This window comes from Pelophylax lessonae (genome assembly GCF_965119305.1).
Source record: "Pelophylax lessonae genome assembly, chromosome: 5".
Taxonomy (NCBI): domain Eukaryota; kingdom Metazoa; phylum Chordata; class Amphibia; order Anura; family Ranidae; genus Pelophylax; species Pelophylax lessonae.
The window spans coordinates 411325390-411349140 of record NC_138772.1 but is presented as its reverse complement, the minus strand read 5'-3'; the positions used below and the strand labels follow the sequence as shown (position 1 = coordinate 411349140).

The window sequence follows — 23751 nt, the reverse complement described above, 5'->3', positions numbered from 1 at the left end:
ATAGAACATTAACATTTATTGGTTGAAAGGTGAAAAAACTTGTGTGCTACCCTGTAAAAATGTGTCAAAATAGAAAGAAAATTGTGATACCTTCAACAAATGTGTATCAAAATAATATCCTATGAATAATAGATGGATTCAAACTGCCAACACCTGTAGTGTCCCAACATATATAATCAAGTATAAATAAGAGATTGAGTGGCGCCTTGAATAAATCTAAACTGTGAAGATATTGATGTGAACTCTCAATATGTGACACAAAAATAATTAAACTTTAAAACCTAGACAAAAGCATTGTGAACCACAATCTCTGGGACTTTTGGATGCACTGTTTTTTTGCACTAATATGAGTTAATCACCAATGTTTTTTCTGCTTTGTTTATTTTTTCAAGGATCTAGCGCCACTCCATCTCTTATTTTATATCCCAGTAACATTTATACCTTGGCCATCCTCAAGCTTTAGAGTTATGCTGTTAAGATATACTTTTTTTATTGGTGAGAATAATGACTCTAATCCTCAACCCTTCAACATTTCAAATGTTTAAGCTGAGAAAATGTACCCTTTTAAGAAAAAAATAAGGCAATTTAGAAATTTATGGTAGCAACAGATCTAAAAAAAAATTTGAGATAGCGAACCAAAAAGCTGGCAAAATAAATAGTACTAACAAGGAATTACAAAAAGAGAAATTTGGTAAATGATACCGTAATACAATATATCAAACAAATTTCAGTAGCACAGGGATGGTGGAAACCGCCTCACCACCACATAAATATTAATAAGCATATGTGGAACATGGACCTCAAAGAATGACTAAAAACATATAATCCAAAAAAAATCATAAACCATCATCCTCAGTCCGTGTAAAGTCCATGAGCTTGAATAAAATGTGCACTTAATCCCAGGAGTATTGATGGACGTGATATTATGAGGATCACCCACTCTCCACCACCAACGTGTCGGGGGAATGCCTGAATTCCACACTCACCAAAAGGAGATGCTTACATACTCTCGTGAACAAGCCTAGAGGGCATAGATTGCAGAGATCTCAGCAGCATCAAACCTCAGTCTCCCAAAACAGGGCTGTGTTAGGCTATGTTTCCACTAATGCGCCTACAAAGTCGCGTGATTTCAAGTGCGACTTTGTAGTGCGACTTGTTTGCAACTACTTCTGGGGACTTCAGTGCGACTTCCTTCTATGAGGGACAAGTCTCACTGAAGTCGTGCAAAAACCTTTTCTGAAGTCGCTGCATCTTGAGTCGCAGCAGTTAGAACGGTCCTAATTGAAATTAATAGGTTTTGACTTGTCATGCGACTTGACATGTGTCAAGACGCACAACAAGTCGCACTAGTGGAAACGGGGCCATACTCCGGTACATGTGGAAATAAAATAACCTCCACTAGTGCAATAACGTTTAATTTTCCTTTATTTTCACACAACTTAAACACATTGCACTCACTTGAAACTGATGATTAACATGCACAAAGATACAGCTGGCAAGGTGGGCACCCTTCGGACGCTAGTTCCAGGCTCCACACTGTAGTACAAGTTCCTCCGGATGTTCCTCCACCACTGTCACAGTAACTATGGATGCTGTTTGGTCATCCCCCGACGCGTTTCGTCACTTCCAACTTCGTCATTGGGGGCGTGACCTAGACGGCACAGCAATCCAATTTATAGTGGCCAGTCACCGCCTCAAACAAATCAGGCAGAAACCGGCCGCTCGCTCAATCCAAGCACAGCTGATCGATACACATAGCGCTGCTAGTATGAGCGGACATCTACTAACCAACTGCTTATTTAACCCGTCCTCTGCCAGTGCACAACAGATCCTATTCAGATCACAGCACCACTAGAGGGCAGACCAGTTGGAGTTAATAATTGAAGTAAGCCCCATGTAAATAAATCATGGGCATAGTAAGGGGACTATTAGCTGTACTCTGCCACTGCAAACTATCGCCACCCATTATCAGTTTAACTTAACAATAGGCAAGTGACATCTTAAATAATAATTTAAAGGGGTAGCTGGCTATATAAAGTACAAAAAAATATCGCAATAACACCATAGTTTCTACTGTCCACTCATACATGCACCAGGGCTGGATTGTGCAATAAGCAAACCTAATCCATCAAGTTCACATACTAAGTGAATCCAAACAATATAAAAATAAAAGTTACAAGAAAATGGATTTTTGTAAAATCTTACCGTAAAATCCTTTTCTCTTAGCTCATCGACAGACGTAGTCCTCGGTGATACACCACCTTCGGGTTATGTTACCTCCGCAGGAGCAGGACTAGACAGGAAATTAAAAAGCTTCTGGCCACACCCTAGGGGCAGTCCCAGAGGGTATATCCTCTCTCTCTCTGCCTCAGCAAATCAGTTATGTGAAAAAGCAGTGCTTAGAGAATTTAACCCAACCCAACTCCAAAATAGAGGGGCGGGGACTACGTCTGTCGATGAGCTAAGAGAAAAGGATTTTACGGTAAGATTTTACAAAAATCCATTTTTCTCTAGCGCTCATCGACAGACGTAGTCCTCGGTGATACACCACCTTCGGGACGTCCCAGAGCAGTATCACAACTGAGGGGTGGGAAAATGGAAATCAAATCCCAATCTAGAAAGCCCAACCGGTGCCAACTAGAAGTTTACAATGCTCATCCTTAATGATGAGACTCAACCAAAAAAAGAGAAAACAAATTTTTTTCCTCAAATTGCGGCCTGCAAAACCTTGCGGCCAAATGAGGCATCCGCCGATGCCGTCACATCAATTTTATAGAATTTTGTAAATGTATGTACCGACGACCAGGTGGCCGCCTTACATACCTGGACCACTGACGCCTGATGGCGAAAGGCCCAGGAAGTACTGAGCGCTCGAGTGGAGTGCGCCCTAACAGGGAACGGAGGACTCTGACCCTTAATAGAATAAGCCTGTACCACCGTTTGTCTAATCCATTTGGCAATGGTCGCGGCAGATGCAGGCAAACCCTTTCTGGGGCCATCCGTGATCACAAAAAGTGAATCCGTCTTACGGAATGATTCCGTAGCTTTCAGGTATACCCTGATTGCCCGAACCACCTCTAAGGAATGCAACGCATGTTCCCGATGATGCTTGGGCTGAGGACACAAGGAAGGTAGTACAATATCTTCATTCAGATGAAAATCTGAAACCACCTTGGGAAGAAAAGATGGCTTAGGATGAAGTACTACCTTATCCCTATGAATCACTAGGTATGGTGACTGGCATGATAATGCAGCCAGTTCTGACACCCTGCGAGCAGAAGTAATAGCCACCAAGAAGGCCACCTTCTGGGATAGAGTAAGCAAGGGAATCTCCCTGATGTTTTCAAAGGGAGGTTTCTGTAGAACCGACAAAACCAAATTAAGATCCCAGGGCGGTAAGGGCGCGCGGACTGGAGGAGCCAGGTGCCGCACCCCCTGGATGAAATTCCGCACCAAGGATTTGGTAGCTAAAGGCTTCTGAAAGAAGATTGCTAATGCTGAAACTTGACCCTTGATGGTGCTCAAGGCTAGCTTCTGCTCAACCCCTTGTTGCAAAAAGGCCAATATTCGAGTCACCGAATAGGTACGTGGAGGAAATCCTAAAGATTCGCACCACGCAATATAAGTCTTCCATGTGTGATAATAGACTTTGCTGGAAGTCGCTTTCCTTGCTTTAATAAGGGTAGGAATGACTGAAGTAGACAAACCTCTGTCCTTCAGTACTTGGGTCTCAATGGCTAGGCCATTAAAACCAGCGACTGTAAAGCACGAAGGTAAATTGGTCCTTGAGACCACAGACACTCCCTGAGACGAAGTTCCCACGGAACGTCTGCGACTAACATGTCCAAGTCGGCCAGGCCGGCTTGAGGAGGCCAGCCTAGAATTTCTAGGACCACTGGCGCTGATTGGATCTGAACCAGGCGTCCCTAGAGGTATCTGGCCCCGACCATCCGAGAAAGTCTGGTCGTTTACTGTTCCCACACATTTATCAGATACCTGATAGTTATCAGGAAAGGTGATCTTTTCTGGTTGAACCTCAGGGACCGAAGTCACCCGACTAGAGGCTACTTGGCCTATCTGGTCAACCAGATCCGATTCCTGTGAGGTATCGGGACTTAATCTTAGGAAAAGGTAAAGGAAAAGATCTTTTCAGGGAACGGTAACTACCGCTTCCTGTGGTACTTAAATGTTGGAAGGGAAGAATCGCACCGGTAGTAGTGGTTGATGCTCGATCTAATGTCCTGAATACCGGTGAAAACGTCCCCCCACCCTGAAACCGGGTGGGGGCGCACCTTCAGGCTGTGTACTCCTTTGCTTCGGGTTTGGCTGGGTTGGTCCCCTTCTTGAACCCTCCTGGAGGAGTCTTGCCTTTCCCGCTAGTACCAGCCGGGCGCCCTTTATGGGCGATAAAGAAAGGTCCTCGCTTGTTGCGAGGTCCCTTAGCTTTTGCAGCCTGTGGCAAAAAAGTGCTCTTGCCCCCAGTGGCATCCTTAATGATTTCATCTAGGTTGGCTCCAAATAGACGATTCCCCTGAAAGGGGAGATTGGTCAAGGTCTTTTTGGAACCTAGGTCAGCTGACCAGCATTTTAACCACAGCACACGTCTGAGGATCACTGCTAACTTAGATGCATGCCCTAATAGGGGAGTAGTGTCCAAGGCTGCGTCACAGATAAACCGTAGCCCTTGTATGATCTGTTCCATCAAATCAGATGTCTCCTGGGGAATATCTTTTCCCCTAAGATCTTGGCGTACCATCTTCGCCCATTCCGTAAGTGTCTGGGAAACTAGACCAATAACGATTACTGGTCTAAATGCTGACCCTATCAGAGAAAAGATAGTGCGGGACTCTGCTTCTATCTTTCGATCCACCGGATCCTTAAAGGACGAAGTGTCCTCCACTGGAATAACCGTGGCTTTATTCAGCCTGGAAATAGGCGGATCCACCACTGGTGGTACCGTCCATTTCTTAATGATGGATTCCTCAAACGGATAGCGTCTAGCAATACGCTTGGAAATAGTAAAGGTACGTTTAGAATGCTCCCATTCTCCTTTAATCTGATTACCAAAACATTTAGGTACAGGAAAAGCCTTCGCCGTCTTGATGGGCTTATTAGTCCCAAAAGGCCTCTCTGTTTCAGTTGCCTCTGCCGGTAAAGCCTCAAGTTTTAAGGTTTCTTGCACTGCCACAACTAGTGCGTCCACCAATGCTTCTTCCTGAATTATAGCAAGAGAAGAAGCGTCCTCCTCACTGTCTGAGGGGGCTTTACCTGGGATAACAGCCCTTGCAGAGGAACCTGCAACTGCCGTGACCATCTCTGAATCTGAGTCAGAGGTGTCAGATGGTATAGGGGTAGGCGGGGGTCGCTTCCTTGACCCCCGTCCCTGACAGGCCGCCTCCACCCGAGCCACCATAGACTCCAAAATTGCTCTGTAATTGCTCTATACTCTGTGCACCGGCGGGTCCCGAGGCCCCCTCGAGGGAAACAGGTGGGGGAATATGTGTGGCAGGGTCCATAATAACTCCAGTTACTTCCTGGATAATATAATTCAAAAGTAAAGAGAAAAACTTTTTTTTTTTTTTTTTCTTCTGACCCCCAGCGCCACAAAAAAGCCCCTTAGTGTTACCTGCTTAGGGATCCCTATCGATCGAGAGAGAGAGAGATAGACCCCCAGGCTCACCACTTGATGCTCAGAGTTAAACTGCAACAGCTTACAGCGCTGTCTTGACAAACAGGAAGTCTTTTGGCTGGCTGCCCAGGAAGAAAGGAGGCGGCTCCGCCCCTCTGCAGGCCTTCCGGCGCCTCCCCCAAGCTCCACGAGGTGTAGGATCACCTCAAACATGGCCGCCCCCATGCTGGAGACACGAGGCTACGCCAAAATGGCGGCTCGTGCGATCCAGCAAAAAAAATGGCGGCGGCCTAAACTGAATAGCGGTGTCCTGCAGGGCACACAACACTCTTCTGCATGGGGATATGGCGTGGTTGGCGGTACCGGCCCTGGCGGACCGCGTGGCCGTTCGGGAGGCCTGCTAATAGCTGGAGATCTGATTTGGAAGGCAGTCTACATGTCCGTGGCTTCTGACTGGTAGGTAGCTTATACTTAACCCATAAGATTCCCAGAATGCCACAGATTACATCTTTAAAACATGTATACAATAGATTGTTAGCTCCCAAGCCAAGCCTCCTGGCTTTGCACACATAAATCACACTCAAAGTAGGAGGATTTGTGACATGTTATAGGATAGAAAGGACTCTTTCTTACCATACAGAGAGGGGCCCGCGTTCACCACAAAACCCGTCCGGGAAAAAGGGGGAACATACTACTCACCATACCGGAACCAGGCGGGCACCAACTCCTGACAGTACCCCTCTCCACCGGGGCGGGAGGGCTGTCGACCGATACGGACGCCGTGACTCATGGTCTTTGGCGTTTCGGCGAGACGTTTAACTCGCGTGGACAGTCCTTTAATGGGACTTTGTCGCGGCCGACCCAGCGCGGAGCTATGGCCTGCACGCGCTCGTAGGCTGAACTGGGGTGACCACCGGATCTCAACATCCAGCCCGTCGCCCAGTTCAGCTTTCTTGCTTGAAGATCTCACAGGAACACTGGAGAAAAAAGCTGTCTAAAAAAAATCCTTTAAGAAAAAATTCTTGCCAGGACCTAAGATCCCACCAAGGTGTCTAGGTCCTTACTCCTAACTAGACAGAAAATAACTGATTTGCTGAGGCAGAGAGAGAGAGGATATACCCTCTGGGACTGCCCCTAGGGTGTGGCCAGAAGCTTTTTAATTTCCTGTCTAGTCCTGCTCCTGCGGAGGTAACATAACCCGAAGGTGGTGTATCACCGAGGACTACGTCTGTCGATGAGCGCTAGAGAAATTAAATTTTTTTAAAAAGGTAACCACACAAATCACAATGGGGTCACCCTCTGGATAAACTAGGAGATTAAGGGATTCAAGTAAACCTTGAATAATGAGTAACACCCATCCCCCATATATAAAACAATCCCAAAACTAATGAGACATTACATTAAAAAATTAAAACAAAACGGAAATATCACTAAAAGTATAAAGTAACAGGAAGGAACCGGGCACAATTGCACAGTTCCCATCCTACCACAACTGCACACTGACTACTATTAGGAATCACTAGTAGCAGAAGCAGTGCAGAATCCAGTTCTATATTGAGGCCCACTAAATCAAGAGACTGGGTCAGAAAGATCCACTTGGTCTCACACTTGGAGAGCTCTCTTACCTAGTTAGCACCTCTCCATGAGGGGGAAACACGCTCCACTCCCCAAAAGTGCAGGCCCCTCGGGTCCCGTTGGTGAAATTGCCTTAAGTGTGCAGATACACTGTGTTCCTTCTTCCCCTTTAAAATATTGCTTATATGTTCCCCTACCCTTTGCTACACAGTTCTCTTGGTGTGCCCAATATACAGCAAATTGCAGGGGCACATAAGTGCATAAACGACATGTGTCGATTCACATGATATGAGGTTTTTAATTTTAAATGATTTCTTGATAGCCGGGATGTGGAACTCCTCCTGTTTTTTCAAATTGGATTTAGTAAAGTAGCAGGATCTACACCTACCACAAGCGTGAAATCCTCTTCTATTAGGGAAGAAGGCGGTATTTGGAGGGTCCAGAATCTTTTTGACAATTTTGTCTCAAAATTCGGTGCCCTCCTGTAAATAAAGGAAGGTGTCTTTGGTAGAACAGGCCCCAAAGTCCTGTCCATGCATAGGATGGGCCAATGTTTCCTAAAAATAGATTTGACTCTCGTATAATCCTCTGAGTAATCTGAGAGGAAACTCTACTCCTTCATATTCCCAGATTGATTCTTAATCGCATTCTTTCTACTCCCCAAACACAAAGGCCTTGGGGCCTCCAATTTTCTCTTAATTTCTTTATCCAAAACTTCCCCTTTATAGCCCTTCATCACTAATCTATCCTTCAATATCCCTGATTGGGCCACAAAGTCATCCTCAGAAGTGCAATTCCGTCTGACCCTCATAAATTGGCCACGAGGAATATTTTTAAGCCAAGTGGGATGATGGCCACTCTGAACTGATAGATAGCCATTTCTATCAGTTGGCTTGCTTGAGGTCATTGTAGCCATATTAGAGCACTTGCAACAGAGACAATTGAGTACTGTCCGTGATACTTTTTTTATTTGCACTAACATACAATTTTTCAGGACAAGCTTTTGGGGTATGTCCCCTTCATCAAGATCCAAGCAGTACTCTTGATGAAGGGGACATACCCCAAAAGCTTGTCCTGAAAAATTGTATGTTAGTGCAAATAAAAAAGTATTACGGACAGTACTCAATTGTCTCTATCAGTTGGCTTAAAATGCACTTTAGTGGTGAACTTGGTATCCTGCCTTCAAATGACAACATCCAAAAAATGTATTGCCTCCTGACTCCACAGAAAGTCTAATTTGATAATATTCTGATTGGTGTTGAGGTGATTCATAAATTCTCTCAACGAGGATTCAGGACCATCCCAAACAAAGATATCATCAATAAACCTGCGATTAGTATTTTAATGCAGGTCTATTGACATTAAATACAAATTTGTCCTCCCATTCAGCCATAAATATATTGGCAAGACTGGGGGCAAATTTGGCGCCCATAGCGACACCTGTTCTCTGGCTGTAAAACCTATTCTGGTACCAGAAATAATTATGGCCCAGACAAAAGTCTAGGGCCCTCTGGATGAAGACCTTTTGTTCATGCGGTACTTCATCACGATTGCTCAAGGCCCAATTAAGGGCCAAGAGGGCGTCATCATGTTGGATGATAGTATAGAGGGACGACACGTCCGCCGTCACTAAGAAAGCGGTTGAGTCGTCCCTCAAGGACACATCATCCAACCTCAACAGCAGGTCTTTGGTGTCCCTCAAAAATACCTTAGGAGAAAGGACACACGGCTGCAAGAAGGTGTCTTAGTACTGACCAAGTCTTGCATTTACCGACCCAATACCATTGACTATCGGGCGAGGTGGAGGGCAACTAGGGTCCTTATGAATCTTAGCCAGCGTATAGATTATGGGTATCCGGCAAGAACTGGGGACAAGATAATTATTTTCTTTTTTTGTCAATACCCGACTCTTAAAGCCTTGGTCAACCAATGCCTTAAGATCTTTTTTAAATCCAGGCGTTGGGTCACAGGGTAACTGAACATACGTAGTATTGTTACCCAGCATTTCCTGTAATTGTGCATGGTAAAACTCCTTGTTCATAAATATGACCCCTCCACCCTTATCTGCTGGTCTAATTATGATTTCTTTACGTTGTTCTAAAGATTCCAGTCCCTCTTAACAAGGAATTGCTGGAAGAGCACTTTGCAACTAATTAGGTTAATTGGCAACGGGTCAGTACTATGATTGGGTATAAATTGTGCATCTTAGATGGGCTGAGGTTTACTAATCTGTGAAAAGCTGCATCTAAAAATTTCAAAATAATGTTCCTCAACGTAAAAAATTGCAAAGACTTTAAATATATCATCATCTACAGTTCATAATATCAAAAAATTCTGAAACTCAGGAGAAATCTTTGTGTGCAAAGGACAAGGCCAAAATGCAATATTGGATGCCTGTGATCCTCTTGCCCTTAGACAGCACTAAAAATAAAAACCGCCTGATTCTGTGATGGACATCGCTGCATGGGCTTAGAAATACTTCAAAAAATCACTGTCTGTGAACATAGTTCAATTTGCCATCCAAAAATGCAAATTAAAGCTCTATCATGCAAAAAATAAGCCATATCTGAACATGATCCAGAAACACTGCCATCTTCTCTGGGCCAAAGCTCATTTAAAATGGTCTGAAAGGCACCATCAATGCTAAAAGTTATATCCAGGTTTAAGAGCAGAACATGCTCCAATCCAGACGATGTCTTTTCCAGGGTAGGCCCTGAATGTTTCAGCAGGACAATACTAAATTGTGTACTGCATCTATGATAACAGCACGGGCTTCGTAGTAGAAGAGTCCAGGTGCTTAACTGGCCTGCCTGCAGTCCAGACCTTTCAACATTTGGAAATATTTGTTGCATCTTGAAATGAAAAATATGACAAAGAAGAACCAGAACTGTTGAGCAGTTAGAATCCTATACCAGGCAAGAATAGGACAACATTCCTTTCCCAAAACTCCAGCAACTAGTCTCAGTTCCCTGACGTTTACAAAGAAGAGGGGATGTACACCATGGTAAACATTGCCTTGCCCCAACTTTTTGGAGACATGTTGCTGCCATAACTTTCCTTTTTTTTTTTTTTTTTTTGCAAATGCTACATTTTCTCAGTTTAAACATTGGCAAGCAGTCCTCCTGAATAAAGAGGAGAGGAACCTTCCAACTTATTATCAGCACTCAGTTCAAAAGCTTTCATCTCTGATGGTATGGGGTGTATTTGTGTGTGGAATGGGCAGCACATGCTCCAATCCAGATGATGTCTTTTTCAGGGTAGCCTTGTTTGACACACACTACACACACTATTTAAAATCAATATATTTATATTAACTTTGCTTTCTGTATCTTTAGATTGACTGCTTGCTTTGACATGCACTTTTCATTAAAACAGCCTATATGTAGATTACATGTATTCATCATTTTGTATTTCCCAGGTTTACACTTTAAAATGTGCTGACCCTTTAAAAAGCACTGGTCCAGGGTACCCTGCCTCTGGTCATAGCACCAACATGACATCTTTGCCTTCATTTTATCTTTCAGGCATATGTTATTGAAGATAACAAGCAATTAATTTTGGAAGGTCAACATCATGTGACTTTACATGCTGTTGGAACTGAAGCAATGTCATTCCCTCAAAAACAGGTGATTCTTTCATGTTTTCCTAGGTCCTATTGTTTCCCCAAATTTCGTTTTGAGCCTTGATAGCTGATAAACATATCCTCTTTGTTCTTTTATAACTGTTCATATAGGAACAGCCGGAGATGGTACTGTTAAAATTTAACAGGTCTGAGAATACAACTGCACCAGTGCGTCCATCACCAGAGCAGCTTTCCAATCTAATAAAAACAAGCCTTCACTACCCCGAATCTTTTAATCATCCGTTCCACCAAAAAAGGTTTGTGAAATAATTGTTCTTGGTGTGCTTAGCTCACGACGACTTTCCTAGGTGCCACAGTTTGGAATTCTTACCACTTAAAGCTTCTTTCACACTGATCAGTTTTTCTTCCCTTTTTGTCTTACTTAAAGCAAAAGAAAAATGTATGACCATTCTATCCTATGGAGCACTTCACATCAGTCTGTTGTGGGTCCGCACCTCCCCATTGAAATGAATGCAAAATGCACATATGCGTTTTTGAAGCAGAGCAGTGTGAAAATAGCCTTACAATTCTGTTCAGAGTGGGCCTAAGTGATATTTGTTATTGTAAAATGAAACTCCAGAAAATTGATTTCTCCATAACGGTTTTATACTGTACAATGATGTTGGCAAGTGTCACTGCAGGAGCCCACCTCTTGCTGTTTGTCTGGACTCTTTATCTGCCCTACATTCACTTCTTCATTTTTGCGAAGAATAATCTGTCTCCTGTAGTCTCATGATCAGTACCAATGTTGTAGCACGAGAAAAATCATTGGTAAACACAATAAGCCAATCACATGAACAGAAACTTACATTTCTGTTCTGTACAAATAAAGTGCGTGCCCTAGTTATCATAGCTACAAATGAGCAACATTTACATTTTTTTTTATTAGGACAATCCGCTCTGGCTGGTTAGAAGTTTAGAGACACATTTTTTTTGCCTTTAAAACTAATTATCACAAAATGTCTTATGTCACAATTATATATGTTCTGTCAACTTTTAACAAAAACTGAGTGACCTCTACCCCGAGTTAATGCCTGCAATAACGTAGGCAACTATTGAAATTCAAACTCTGGGATCAAAGATTCTCCTACTACTTGTAATTCTACAGACTTAAATCATTCAGAAGCGTGACTGTAAATGTTTTCTACAAAAACTTTTGCAGATTATCTCAAAAGACACTTAGACCTTTGTTTCATTGTTCAAAACAAATCTTTTCCTCCTTGCATGAATTATATTACACATGTGCCAGTGTTCGAGTTGTGCAATAACAAACCATCAGGACTGACCACAACAATAGCTTTGCAGTTGCTTAGTATTTAGGGTATGGGCTCTGCTTTTGCTAAAAAAAAGAAACTAAAAAAAAAAACTGACAGACTCCTGCATCCACATAAGCAAAATGGATGTAGAAATCTCAATAAAGCAATAAGGTTCTAAGTAAATTTCTAGCAAAAAATACAGTTTTTATGAAGTATGAAAGGGGCTAGTTTTAAATTGGTTAAGATAAAAAAAAAAAAGAAAAAACTCCCCACTACCCTATCTACCCACCCCATCCTTAAGCATTTACTTGACCTGATCCAGCGCTGTCCCGGCTGCAGCACCACTCCCCTCTTCCTGGTCTCACAGGAGACACTGAGAGCAGCAGGAGCTTATGATAGTGAAGCGGGGGCATGGCTTGCCGGTGCTGTGTGTGTTTGTGTATATGGATGCACACAGCCCGGCTTGGGAATACACCCGCACGGCTGCCCTTAGCACCTGGCTTGCTGAGGGGGCACCTGCGGCAATGAGGATCAGTAAGCGCTGATGGGGGACAGAAAAAGAGAAGATTAGGGATTGCTCTGTGCAGTACCTTTGCACAAAGCAGGTTAGTATAACCTTTTTTTTTTTTTTTGTTTTTGTTTTTTTATTTTAGGCCTATTCAACACAGCTGTAACACTGCCGTAAAAAAACATAATGATCAGGAACAAAAGTTCCTGTGTAATGATCAGTAAATAGAATGCATAACAATTATCCTGTCATTTTTTTTCTTTGGCTTACGTGTATATACATGTCCTCAGACTCAAACGTTTGGATTCTGTGCAATGGATCTGAGTGTAGTGTATGTTTTTTGCAGTGTAGGAGTATGATAGCTTGGAGTTCCAGTGCATTGATCGGTAGCCTTAACTCTTCCTGAGTCCAGACCCCCCCTGAGCACAATCCGTGCTGAGGACGCCTCCCCACTCGGACAGGCTGGCATTCATGGGGATGACCGTCCAGTAAAGGAGAAGAAAAGATTTTCCCTGACAAAGTGCCAGAGAACAAAGCCACCAAACCAGGGACCTTCTCGTACTCCGGCTCAACAGGATCAGATTGTCTAGAGACTGAGGATTCATGTTCCATTTTGCCAGGATCTCTCTTTGCAGAGATCGCGTGTGGAACTGAGCAAACGGAACCTCCTCAAAGGTAGACACCATCAGACCCAGCACCCGAATGCAAGTCCGAAGAGATGACCGTCTGCTGGACAGCAGAAGCTGAATTGCCTCCTGCAATTTCTGGAGTTTTTCCAGAGAAGATGCATCCTGGCTGAGGCCGAGTGCAGAGTCAGACCCAGATAGTCCAGACTGGTGGACGGAACTAGAGCAGACTTCTGAAGATTCAGAATCCAACCAAAATCACGCAGAGTTTGCAGAGTAATCTCCAAGTTGTCCAGAAGAGCAGTCGGAGACTGCTTGCAAAAGCATATCATCCAGGTACCCCAGTACCGCGTTCCCCCGCTGACGCAACAATGCTAGCACCGGGGCCTAAATTTTTGTGAAGACCCAAGGAGCAGAGGTGAGACCAAAGGGTAACGCCACAAACTGATAATGCCCCTCGCCCACGGCAAAGCAGAGGAAGCCCTGGTGGCCGGCACACATTGGGATGTGAAGGTAGGCATCTTTAACGTCGATGGAAGCGAGGAAATCCCCCCTGGTGTAGGGATGCCACTACCGTGCAAATGGACTCCATTCGGAACTTCTGTACTTGCACAAAGCAGTTTAGCGCCTTGAGGTGCAGAATTTGGACGACCTTGCCTTCCTTCCTGGGAACTGTAAACAGGTTAGAGTAAAAACCTTAAAAACATCATTGGAACTCAAACAATCACCCCTTGAAATGCAAGTCTTGCACTGCTCAAAAGAGATCCCCTAAACGATCAGGGGTCAAGCGCAGGTTGGAAGGGAAGAATGTTTCCTGAGGATAAGACCGAAACTCGATCTTGTAGCCGGACCGAATGACTTTGTGGACCCACTTGTTCTGTATCAGGAAGGTCCATGTTTCTGGAAACCAGTGATTACCATTGAGTTATGCTCCTCCCTTCAGGAATAGGACACTAGGCAGGAAAAGGCTTTCACCACGCCTATGGGACTGTCCCTGCAGGCATAACCCCACACACTCTGGTGCAGCCCTCAGTTTGTTTCTGCCTAGTTTAGGTGTAGGACCTAGTTCCCTGCTGTTACTTCGGACTTAGCTGTTATTTTTTAGGAACCTTTTTTTGTAATTTATTCTTAAGTAGAGTTCCTGGAGGACTACAAGCAACAGCCGGCTGGGTTTAGGACTGGATATTCTAGATCCTTAAGGTCTCCCAGCTTGGCCAGCGAGTGTGAGCAGGGTATAGTCCAGCACTAGGGCTCGCCACGACAGAGCCCTGATGGATGGGGACAAGCCCGCGAGTTGACCATCTCGCTGGGACGCAAATGATATAGAACGTCCTGAGTCGCAGCGTAACCCTTGGCTGGCAGCACCCCCATCCCGGGTGGGAGGTAGTCTGTTTAGAGTGGGGCCCACCTGATTCCGTGGTATGGTGAGTAAGTGTCCCCCCAATTCTCTGGTAGTCTCGGGGTGGACGTGGGCCCCCTCCATGGAATAGTCGGACCCTCTGGTATCCCTCAGTTCCCCCGGCCTCTCAGGTATACCATGCCCCCCCTTAGCTGTCCCCCCCCCCCCATAACAGGTTCCTGCCTTTTGAGGGGCGGCTATATTGCGGCTGCTGCGACTGTTCTGGGGGGGGGGGGGCGTTTTCTCTGGGGGGGGTCCTACGGGAGGTCCTGGAGACTGCATGGGGGCCACCATTTTGCTGTAGACTTGCCCTGCATTAATATCGGAATCCCTCATTGTAATGTATGGGCAGCCATTTTCTAATCTTCCCTATAGGAATGCATTGGGCGACCATTTTCTCGTGATTCATGGTGCTGGACAGCATAGGCAGGCATCAGACACTCTAGGCACGACCCAGGTGCTTTCACTTCCTGTATCAGATCGTTCTTTCTGCTGTACAGTTCGTTCCTGCAAGCCTCCTGATCGGTTTGGTAATGTTTTTTGGGGTCTCTTGTGGGTTTCCTCACACACACTGCTAACAGACTGTTAGGCTGGGACTTACTGTGCCACCAGCGCAGCGGTGCGATCGTGTTTTTACAACTTTTTTAAAGTGACACTACATCTCTTTAAATTTAGTGGAGTCCCAGGAAAAAATTTCACCTACAAACCCCCTCAGTGCGACTGCGGAACCTTCTGGGTCGCAGCCCCTGTCAGCTTTTACAGCAGTTTTGGAAAGCCTAGTGTTACTTTTTAACACTAGCCGTAAGCGCCTTTGCCTTCGCCTCCCTCCGTTGTATTTTCAGATTCAGAGGCAGATGTGGCTGCCGCAGAAACACCCCACCCTGGTGGCTCTGTGTCATCACATTCTGATGGCGAAGAGGACATGTCCTCCTCAGCCGATGTGCGGAAAAGCAGACCGCCACTGAATGGGTGACGTTACTAAAAGGTGTCTTGGAAATGGAACAGCTCTTCCCGGGGCTGATTGAGCTCTTGGATCAAATGACTCTAGCACTTCTGTAATTTATGTGATGCGTCCCTGGATGCGGCTCCTCTGGTAGCCAGAGTGTCAGCGGTGGGGATTGCTATTAGACGCATGGTGTGGCTAAAAAGCTGGTCTACGGACCAGGCTTCCAAAAAGGCTCTTTCTTACCTTCCCTTTACGGTGGACAGGTTGTTTGGATCCTCCCTGGATGAGTTGATCAAAGGCCTTGCGTGTGGGAAGAGTACTCTTCTCCCTCAATCCTCTAAGGGGCAAGGCACCATGTGCTAGACGGGGGACTTCTTTTACTGCTCCTAGGCGGCTTTTTCGTACCTCCGGGTTGTAGGAAAAAGATAAGCCATTCACGTCTTCTGGGAGTTCCAAGAAGACATGGTCAGGTAAACCTCGTCTGCATAAGGGGCGCCCTCACACGATTCTGGGGTGGGGGGACATCTTCGCTTCTTTCCAGGACCATGGACTTCCTTGTTTCAGAACAAATGGATTCACAAACTGATCCGATCAGGGTACAAGATCGAATTCCAGTCTTGACAGTCGGACAGGTTCTTCCTGTTCAATCTGCGCCTATCTCCAGACCATTTCAGGGATCTCCAAGAGGCGGTACAAGAGCTGCTGGTGCAAAGGGTTTTTGAGGGTTTTATACAAACCTGTTTACTGTGCCCAGGAAGGAAGGCAAAGTGCGTCCAATCCTGGACCTCAAAGCTTTGAACCACTTTGTGGGTACAGAGGTTTTGAATGGAGTACATTTCCACGGTAGTGGCATCCCTACACCAGGGAGAGTTTTTGGCCTCCATAGATATCAAGGACGCATGTCTATACATCCAAATCTACGCTGGGCACCAGCATTTTCTCCACTTCACTATAGGAGAGGAGCATTATCAATTTGCGGCGTTACCCTTTGGTCTAGCCTCCGCCCCCAGGGTCTTTACCAAGGTGCTGACTCCGATGTTGGCATTACTGTGCCAATGGGGGATTTCGGAACTGGGGTAGCTGGACGATCAATAAGAAAGGAGATGTGGCACTTCCAGTAGCAGGAAAACGTATTTATTGAAAAATAAAAGATCCGACACTAGACTTGCAGGGCAACACACCGATCAGCAGAGACGCGTTTCACACAATAGTGCTTAATCATTGCAATGATTAATTAGAGTTTACCTGGCGGCTACTGAATCTTTCAGGAAATCAGACTCTTTTTGTCCTTACCGAAGGACCTCAAACGATTGGCTGCGTCTTCTGAGACCATATCCAGTTGGATCAGGGGGATGGTGATTCAGGCTTATTCACTGAAGGGTCAGGTTCCTCCTTACCCAGTGAAGGCGCAGTCTACTAGAGCGCTGAGTGCCTCTTGGACTTTTCGCCATCAGGCGTCAGTGATGCAAGTTTGCAAAGCGGCAAATAGGTCATCAGTACACACGTTTACAAAATTCTACAAGGGAGATGTGTTGGCATCTTCGGATGCCTCATTTTGCCGCAAGGTTTTGCAGGCTGCTGTTTAAAAGAGAACTTTTTTCTCTTTGAGGGTGTATGTTTTTTTTTTTTCTAGGTGAGCTCCTGTTTTTCCAGTTTGAGCTCCTTGTTACCTTGTTGGCTACATTTAGCCTTTGGGGAATTGCGTTCTTCTTTGTGTTGTTTTTCCCACCCCTCATGCAAATACTGCTTTGGGAAATCCCAATAGTCAAGAAGCTATGAAGCTGTGTCTGTCAATGAACGATAGAGAAAACTGGATTTTTTACTTACTGTAAAATCCTTTCTCTGAAGTTCATTGACCGACGTAGCCCCCGCCCCTATGAATGGATTATGAGTGGAATGGGGTTGTTCTCTAAACACTGCTTGAAGCGAAACTGTAGCAGAGTGTTTGGGGCTATACCTACAGGGACAGCCCCATAGGCGTGGTGAAAGCTTTTTCCTGCCTTGTGTCCTATTCCTGAAGGGAGGAGCATAACCCAATGGTCAAGAAAATATGAAGCTACGTCTGACAATGAACTTCAGAGAAAAGGATTTTACGGTATGTAAAAAATCCAGTTTTTAAGGAGGGAATCCTCATAAGGGTTCCAGATTGCAAAACGCTTAGGGATTAAAAGTGTGTTTTGGACACCCCCTCTGTTTTGTGACAATATTTTCAAAAAAAGCGGGAAAGGGGAAACTCCTTCGCCGCCTTGGAGGACCTGTGGGTGCCAAAGGTGATCCGTGCCTCTGATGCTGCGTTAGTTGCATCCCCTATCTTTAAGTTTTCCTGCACTGATACATCAGCACATCCACTAGCGCCTTTTCATGCTCGACTAGAGGAGCAGAGGAATCGTATTTACAGGGTGTGTGGATGCAGACCCAGAAGGACAACTCGCATCCGCGGCAGCCAAATAAGATTCAGGATCTGATCAGACAGAGGATGCAGGTGAAGGGGGGGGCGGGGGCGCTTTTTGCTAGCAAGTTTTTCCAGGACCAAATCTACCCTGGACACCAAGGACTCCAGGACCGCCAACAGTGCAGTCAGTTGTCGGGACCCAGAGGGCCTGGCAGCCTCTAAGAGGGGAACGGGGTGAAATAAGCTCCAGGGATTTCATTAATGGAGAGGGGAACCCACACAAAATAAGTGTATCACACTGCAAGGGACAATCCCCACCGCACTGGTGGCACAAGACCTAGCACAGGACACTACCGCTGCTACAGCAGAGAGGAAGAGAGAACCCCACAAAAAAACGTAATGCACCAAACTAACTACACACCGTGCAGTGATCAGGAAGAGAAATACCCGGGGATCAGCACTAGGGGTTGAGGAGGGGCTCATGTAGTCAAGAAGATGAGGAGCTGTCAATGAACTTCAGAGATATGGATTTTATGGTAAGTCAAAAATCACGATTTTTTTTTTTTTTTTAAAGCTGTGTGAATGGGGCCTAATAAAAAAAAATAAATACCCTTTTCAATCATTTTAAGCTTTGAAAAATGAAAGGTGTAAGCGAATTGGTTTCCATGCTCCAGTTTTAATCAATTCCCCTTGTAATGTTTCCCACAATAAAAAAAACTACCCACTCTTCTTTTTTTTTTTTTTTTAAGGCATAGTTCTGTTTAGTTCTGCTTTAAACAGTCAGAAGATGTGGGTGATCAAAGAGCATACACATACAGCCTGTGTTTGTTCCACTTCAAAGTTACCAGAGCTAGCTTTATAATGTATGCATTATATCACTAATTTATTGATCACCTATATGATTATCCTGTATAAAGACATGTAATGCATTTTAATTGGTACAGATTATATTTACCACAAAGCCTCTGTGCCATTTTATTCATCTGGATTTTTGGTTTGTCTGTCTCTACAGTCTTTGTTTAGTTCCAGTCACGCTTGTGCTCACCAATAGCTCTCAGGCAGAAGTTGATGTAATAATTGATCTAAGACACAAAACCACAGGGTAAGCGTTTTACTGTTTTATTTAATGCCTTTTTGGGAAGGGTTACTATAATTGTGCATTAAAGTGTATCTAAACCCAAAAACAAAAATGTAATATCCTGCAGTTTACCCATACTTTTATATCTGGTGGCTGCATTTGGTTTCTTTTTAAGGCTTTCATTTATATTTGCTCCCTGATCCTACCAGTAACACACTTCCTTTCCTAGGATGACAACACTAACTCACTGTACTGTATCTATGGAAGTGGCAGTGTTGTCTCCCTAGAACAGGTAGTGTGTTAAGACTTCAGAGCATCTATAACTCCTAATCTCCATTACATGGAGATGTTCTGTAATCCAGCTAAACTAAATTGGATGAAAAAGAGACAAAATAAGATAATTGAGATACTACTGCACAGGACAGCACTGTCAATGTAAATTTAACAGACTAACAAGGGAGCAAAAAACAGAAATATGTTATTAAGACTTACATATTACCAGATTTACTTTACCAGAGGAACAAAAGATAAGTCAAATACGTATTTATAAAACACACAGGTTTAGTTTCTGACGAATCATTACCTTATAGCGTTTCTTTGTATCAAATTGTCAGGAATCTCCTTTTCCCTGATGGAGAACACAGATGCAGAAGCTCTGCGGTTTGTGTCCCAGCCTACTCGGTTTCAGGCAGTGTTCAGATTAGTAATGGGGCCAGACTTCTATATTATAGCTGTTGAAATAAATAGAGGGGATAAATACCTAGGTCTATGTTTACTTAAGTACACTGTGCTATCGATTTCTATGAGCAAGGCTCTGCACATATGCATTACAGTATAGGCACCCGCCTCTACTTTTTTGAAGGCAATAAAGAGTGGAGGTAGGGGAAGGAGATTAATGATTTAAAACAAAATTGCAGTTAAATTGGTTCTGAAGGTATTAAAGCCAAAAGTTTTTGGGCATTTTTTTTTTCTGTAATGCCTTTATGCATTTCTGGCATTAAAGGCAAAAAAATTTTTCTGTATAATAACAAACATGTTATATTTACTTAGTTTTGACAAAGCATGTTTATCGTGTGAAACGCGTCAACCTATTCCTCTCCTGTCTGAATGCTCATCCACCAATGCTTTTATCGATCATTTGAATAAAGCCGAATTCCATAGTTTTGTGTGAGTGCAGCCATCTGATTTTTTTTTTTTTTCATCTTCATTCTGCAGCAGTGACAGGGCGTACATCCCACCCTGGTGATTACACAGCTTGGATTGTACAGCCTGACCGACTCACCTCTGAGCAGTGGGATCTTTGCTTCCATGTTACATTTTCCTGCTTTGTGTAATGGTTTTGCACAGAGCAGCCCCAATCCTCCTCTTTTTCAGGTCCCCTGCTGGCACACTTGGCTCCTCCTCTTCAACCAATGCCCCCAATAGCAAGCTATTTGCTTTGGGGGCACTGGTGCATGCTAGCTAGCTCCCAAGCCCCATTCTAAGCTTTCCTAAGACACACAGAGCTGCTGCTGGGCCTTGCCCCCCCCCCCCATGCGCCGTCCTCATTGGCTCAGTGGCTGTGATTGGCTGGAGCCAACAGCTCCTGCTGCTGTCTGAGCCAATGAGGAATGAGAGACCCAGGAAAAGCTCAGCTCTCATGCACATCACTGGAAGAGAGGGAGCTCATTTGCATATTAGGGGGGCTGGGGGCATAGAATGCATGAAGGTAGAAAGTCTTGAGCCTTTAAAACCAGGATCCAGTGCTCACAGGAGACACAGGCAGCAGTTGGGGCGTAGCGGCATGGCCGAGTTACCTTGTGTGTCTGTGGACGCACACAGTACGATCGACTGCATTCTCACACTGGTGTTCCCTTAGTACGCTGCTTACTATGGGGGAGCCTGCAGAAAGGAGTGGACAGGGGACCACCACAGAAGAGGTTAGGAACGGCTCTGTGCAATATTGTTGCACAGAGCGGGTAAGTATAACCTTTTTTTTTTATTATTTTAACCCCTTGCCAGCCAACCACCCGACCACCCGCCGCGTATATACTGCTGCAGGCTAGCTCGGCTGCGCGAATCGCTGAACCTGTACCTGCACCCGCGATCGCTCCCCGCTGAGAGAGAAGACAGTCAGCTGTTGTAAACACAGCTGACTGTTCTCTCTAAAATGATCATAGAGTGCTTGTGATCCTTCTATATAGGATCACAGGTCCCTATGATCATTTCACAAGTCCTTCCCTCCATAGTTTAAAAACACTCCCCTAGGCTCACATTTAAGCCTTTGATCACCCCATAGGTTAACCCCTTTTCTGCCAGTGTCATTATTACAGTAACTGTGCATATTTTTAGCACTGATTACTGTAGTAATGTCACTGGTCCCCCCAAAAGTGACAAAAATGTCAGGGGTCCAAACTGTCTGTCACAATGTCGCAGTCCCGCTAAAAATCACAGATCGCCGCCATTACTATTCAAAAAAATAAAAATGATAAAAAAATCTTTCCCCTAGTTTGTAGACGCGATAACTTTTGCGCAAACCAATCCAAATACGCTTACTGCGATTTTTTGGTTAACAAAAATAGCAGAATTCAAATTGTCCTTAAAGAATGAAAAAAAATGATTTTTAAACATTTTTTTGGGGAATGTTACATAGCATTTTTTTTTTCAGAATTGTTGCTTTTTTTTAGTTTTATAAGTCAGAAAATAAAGTCGCAGAGGTGATCAAATACCACCAAAAGAAAGCCTTGTTGTGGGGAAAAAAAGGACATTGATTTTATTTAGGTATAGCGTTGCATAACCGCGCAATTGTTTGTTAAAATAGCGCAGTGCTTGAACCGCAAAAAATGGCATGGTCATTAAGGGGGCAAATCCTTCTGGTCCAGAACTGGTTAAGAATAAAAACTTTTGCCTTTAGAATCACTTTAATTTATTCAACAGGGTTTTTTAAGCAAAACTTGGGTTTTGTGTTTAGTTGTCTTGATTTACTAGAATACAAAACAAAAAAACTATATATGTTTTATAGTTTACATTCTAAAAAATCTAAATTGGTAATGGTTGAGCATACTAAAGTATTCAAAATTACCAGCAGCAGAACTTCTTGTTAAGGTTACTTGTTCTTTAAGATCAGTTCCGCACAAGGAACATTGTGGATAGAAAGCTAACGTTTAGATAAGTTTTTTGTTTTTTTTCCCCCTAATTACAAAGGGTCCTATTAATTATTCTTAACTTGATTTACAGTCCTGAAGCATTAGAAATTCATGGATCTTTCACCTGGTTGGGACAAACTCAGTACAAACTTCTGCTGAAAAGCCACGAAGTGTTCGGTCTGCATCTGAAAGCGTGTTTTGTGCACTCTGGAATCTACAATCTTGGGACGCCAAGAGTGTTTGCAAAGCTGGCCAACCAAGTTACACTCTTTGAAACCAATCAACAAAACTCGATGCCAGCACTAATTGTCATCAATAATGTCTGAGTGATCTACAACTAAGGATTGGAGGAAGTGTACCATTAGATTTCCCATAGCTTGGGACTAACCGCTTTTTCCTCTACGGTATCTAGTGCACCAGAGATCCCATAGGAATTTCATGAAGACTGTTGAATAATATTTCTTTATGCAAGACACTTGGAACTGATACATCACTTCCCTGCTTTGTACAGTTAACTCATTTTAAATATTGCCAAGGAAGTAAAAGGTTCCTTGTACTAAATTAAAATGTTTAATTTGGTTACCATGTGCTTAAAGCATTATCCTTTCTTTCAAACTGTGTAGTGTCCTTGCACACCTTCATGTAAGATATGTCATTTGCACTTTTGGTTTCACAGCTTTTTTTCCCCCCGGAGATGCAGCTAGACTTTATTTGGGAGTGTTTTAAAATTTAAATTCACTCTGTGTGTAGACAAAAGCTAAATCTAATGGACGTTTGCATTGCATTTGTTAACAGTTTAATTCATCTCAGTACTGAATGCACTATTTTACACTTCCATTACATTGTCTTTCAAGTTGAGTTATTCGCTTTATTACATAACTTTAAAATTTGAGTTGATTACATCAGTATGATTAAAAGTCTGCTTTTCCATAAATGATGATGTATTATATTTATAACAAATGTATTGTAAATAGAATAAAACGTACGCCATATTTGCTGTTTAAAGAGTTTTCTTGCATATAATAGGCTGTTATCAAGGGCCATAATATATATTGTTGCTTAATTATGTTAACCGTATAAAATAATGTATATAAAACATTCAAAGTTTTAACAAGTCTGTGAGTAAACAAATGTAATATTTTTAAAAATGTTGTCTTATTTCTTCTAATGCATGTGATGTTTTAGAAAAAATGGTGGTCTGTATAAAGACGATTGTGGGGGTTGGTAGTTTTTAAAAATCCACTTCATCAGCACTTCTGTCATCTTGTTTGTAGTAGTGTTTGCATCTTCCAGGGAGGTTCAGCGCTGGGGGAATTTGTAGGGGTTATATATCTGGCCTCTCTTTATGACTCTCATTAGGGAAAGGGAAAAGTGGCAATGTGGGCTGAGCCAGGGGGTGGGGATAGAGGAGCTTTTCCCTGTCATTGGTCATTTGTTTGCTAGTGTGGTACAGCAGGAATAGTCAGGGTACATACGCACGTTTTTCTGTCCCAAACACAACCATCCTTGTCTAACATCTTTTCCTAAAGTTCAAAGGGGATAAATGTGTGGTGAGCCTTTTTAAATCCATGAAGGATCATTCTAGAGACACCAGT

At 43.7% G+C, this 23751-nt stretch overlaps 1 protein-coding gene across 2 annotated transcripts in view; it reads left to right on the top strand.

The window, feature by feature from the left end:
- Positions 1-23216, top strand: part of TRAPPC8 (trafficking protein particle complex subunit 8) — a 220570-nt gene extending 197354 nt beyond the window's left edge. For both annotated transcript variants that reach the window (XM_082259743.1, XM_082259742.1), the window contains 4 exons: positions 10729-10830; positions 10938-11083; positions 18966-19055; positions 22248-23216. In XM_082259743.1, coding sequence (XP_082115869.1) covers positions 10729-10830; positions 10938-11083; positions 18966-19055; positions 22248-22482 — 573 coding nt within the window. In that variant the 3' untranslated portion in view covers positions 22483-23216. The remainder of the gene's footprint in view (positions 1-10728; positions 10831-10937; positions 11084-18965; positions 19056-22247) is intronic.
- The last annotated feature ends 535 nt before the right edge of the window (positions 23217-23751 follow it).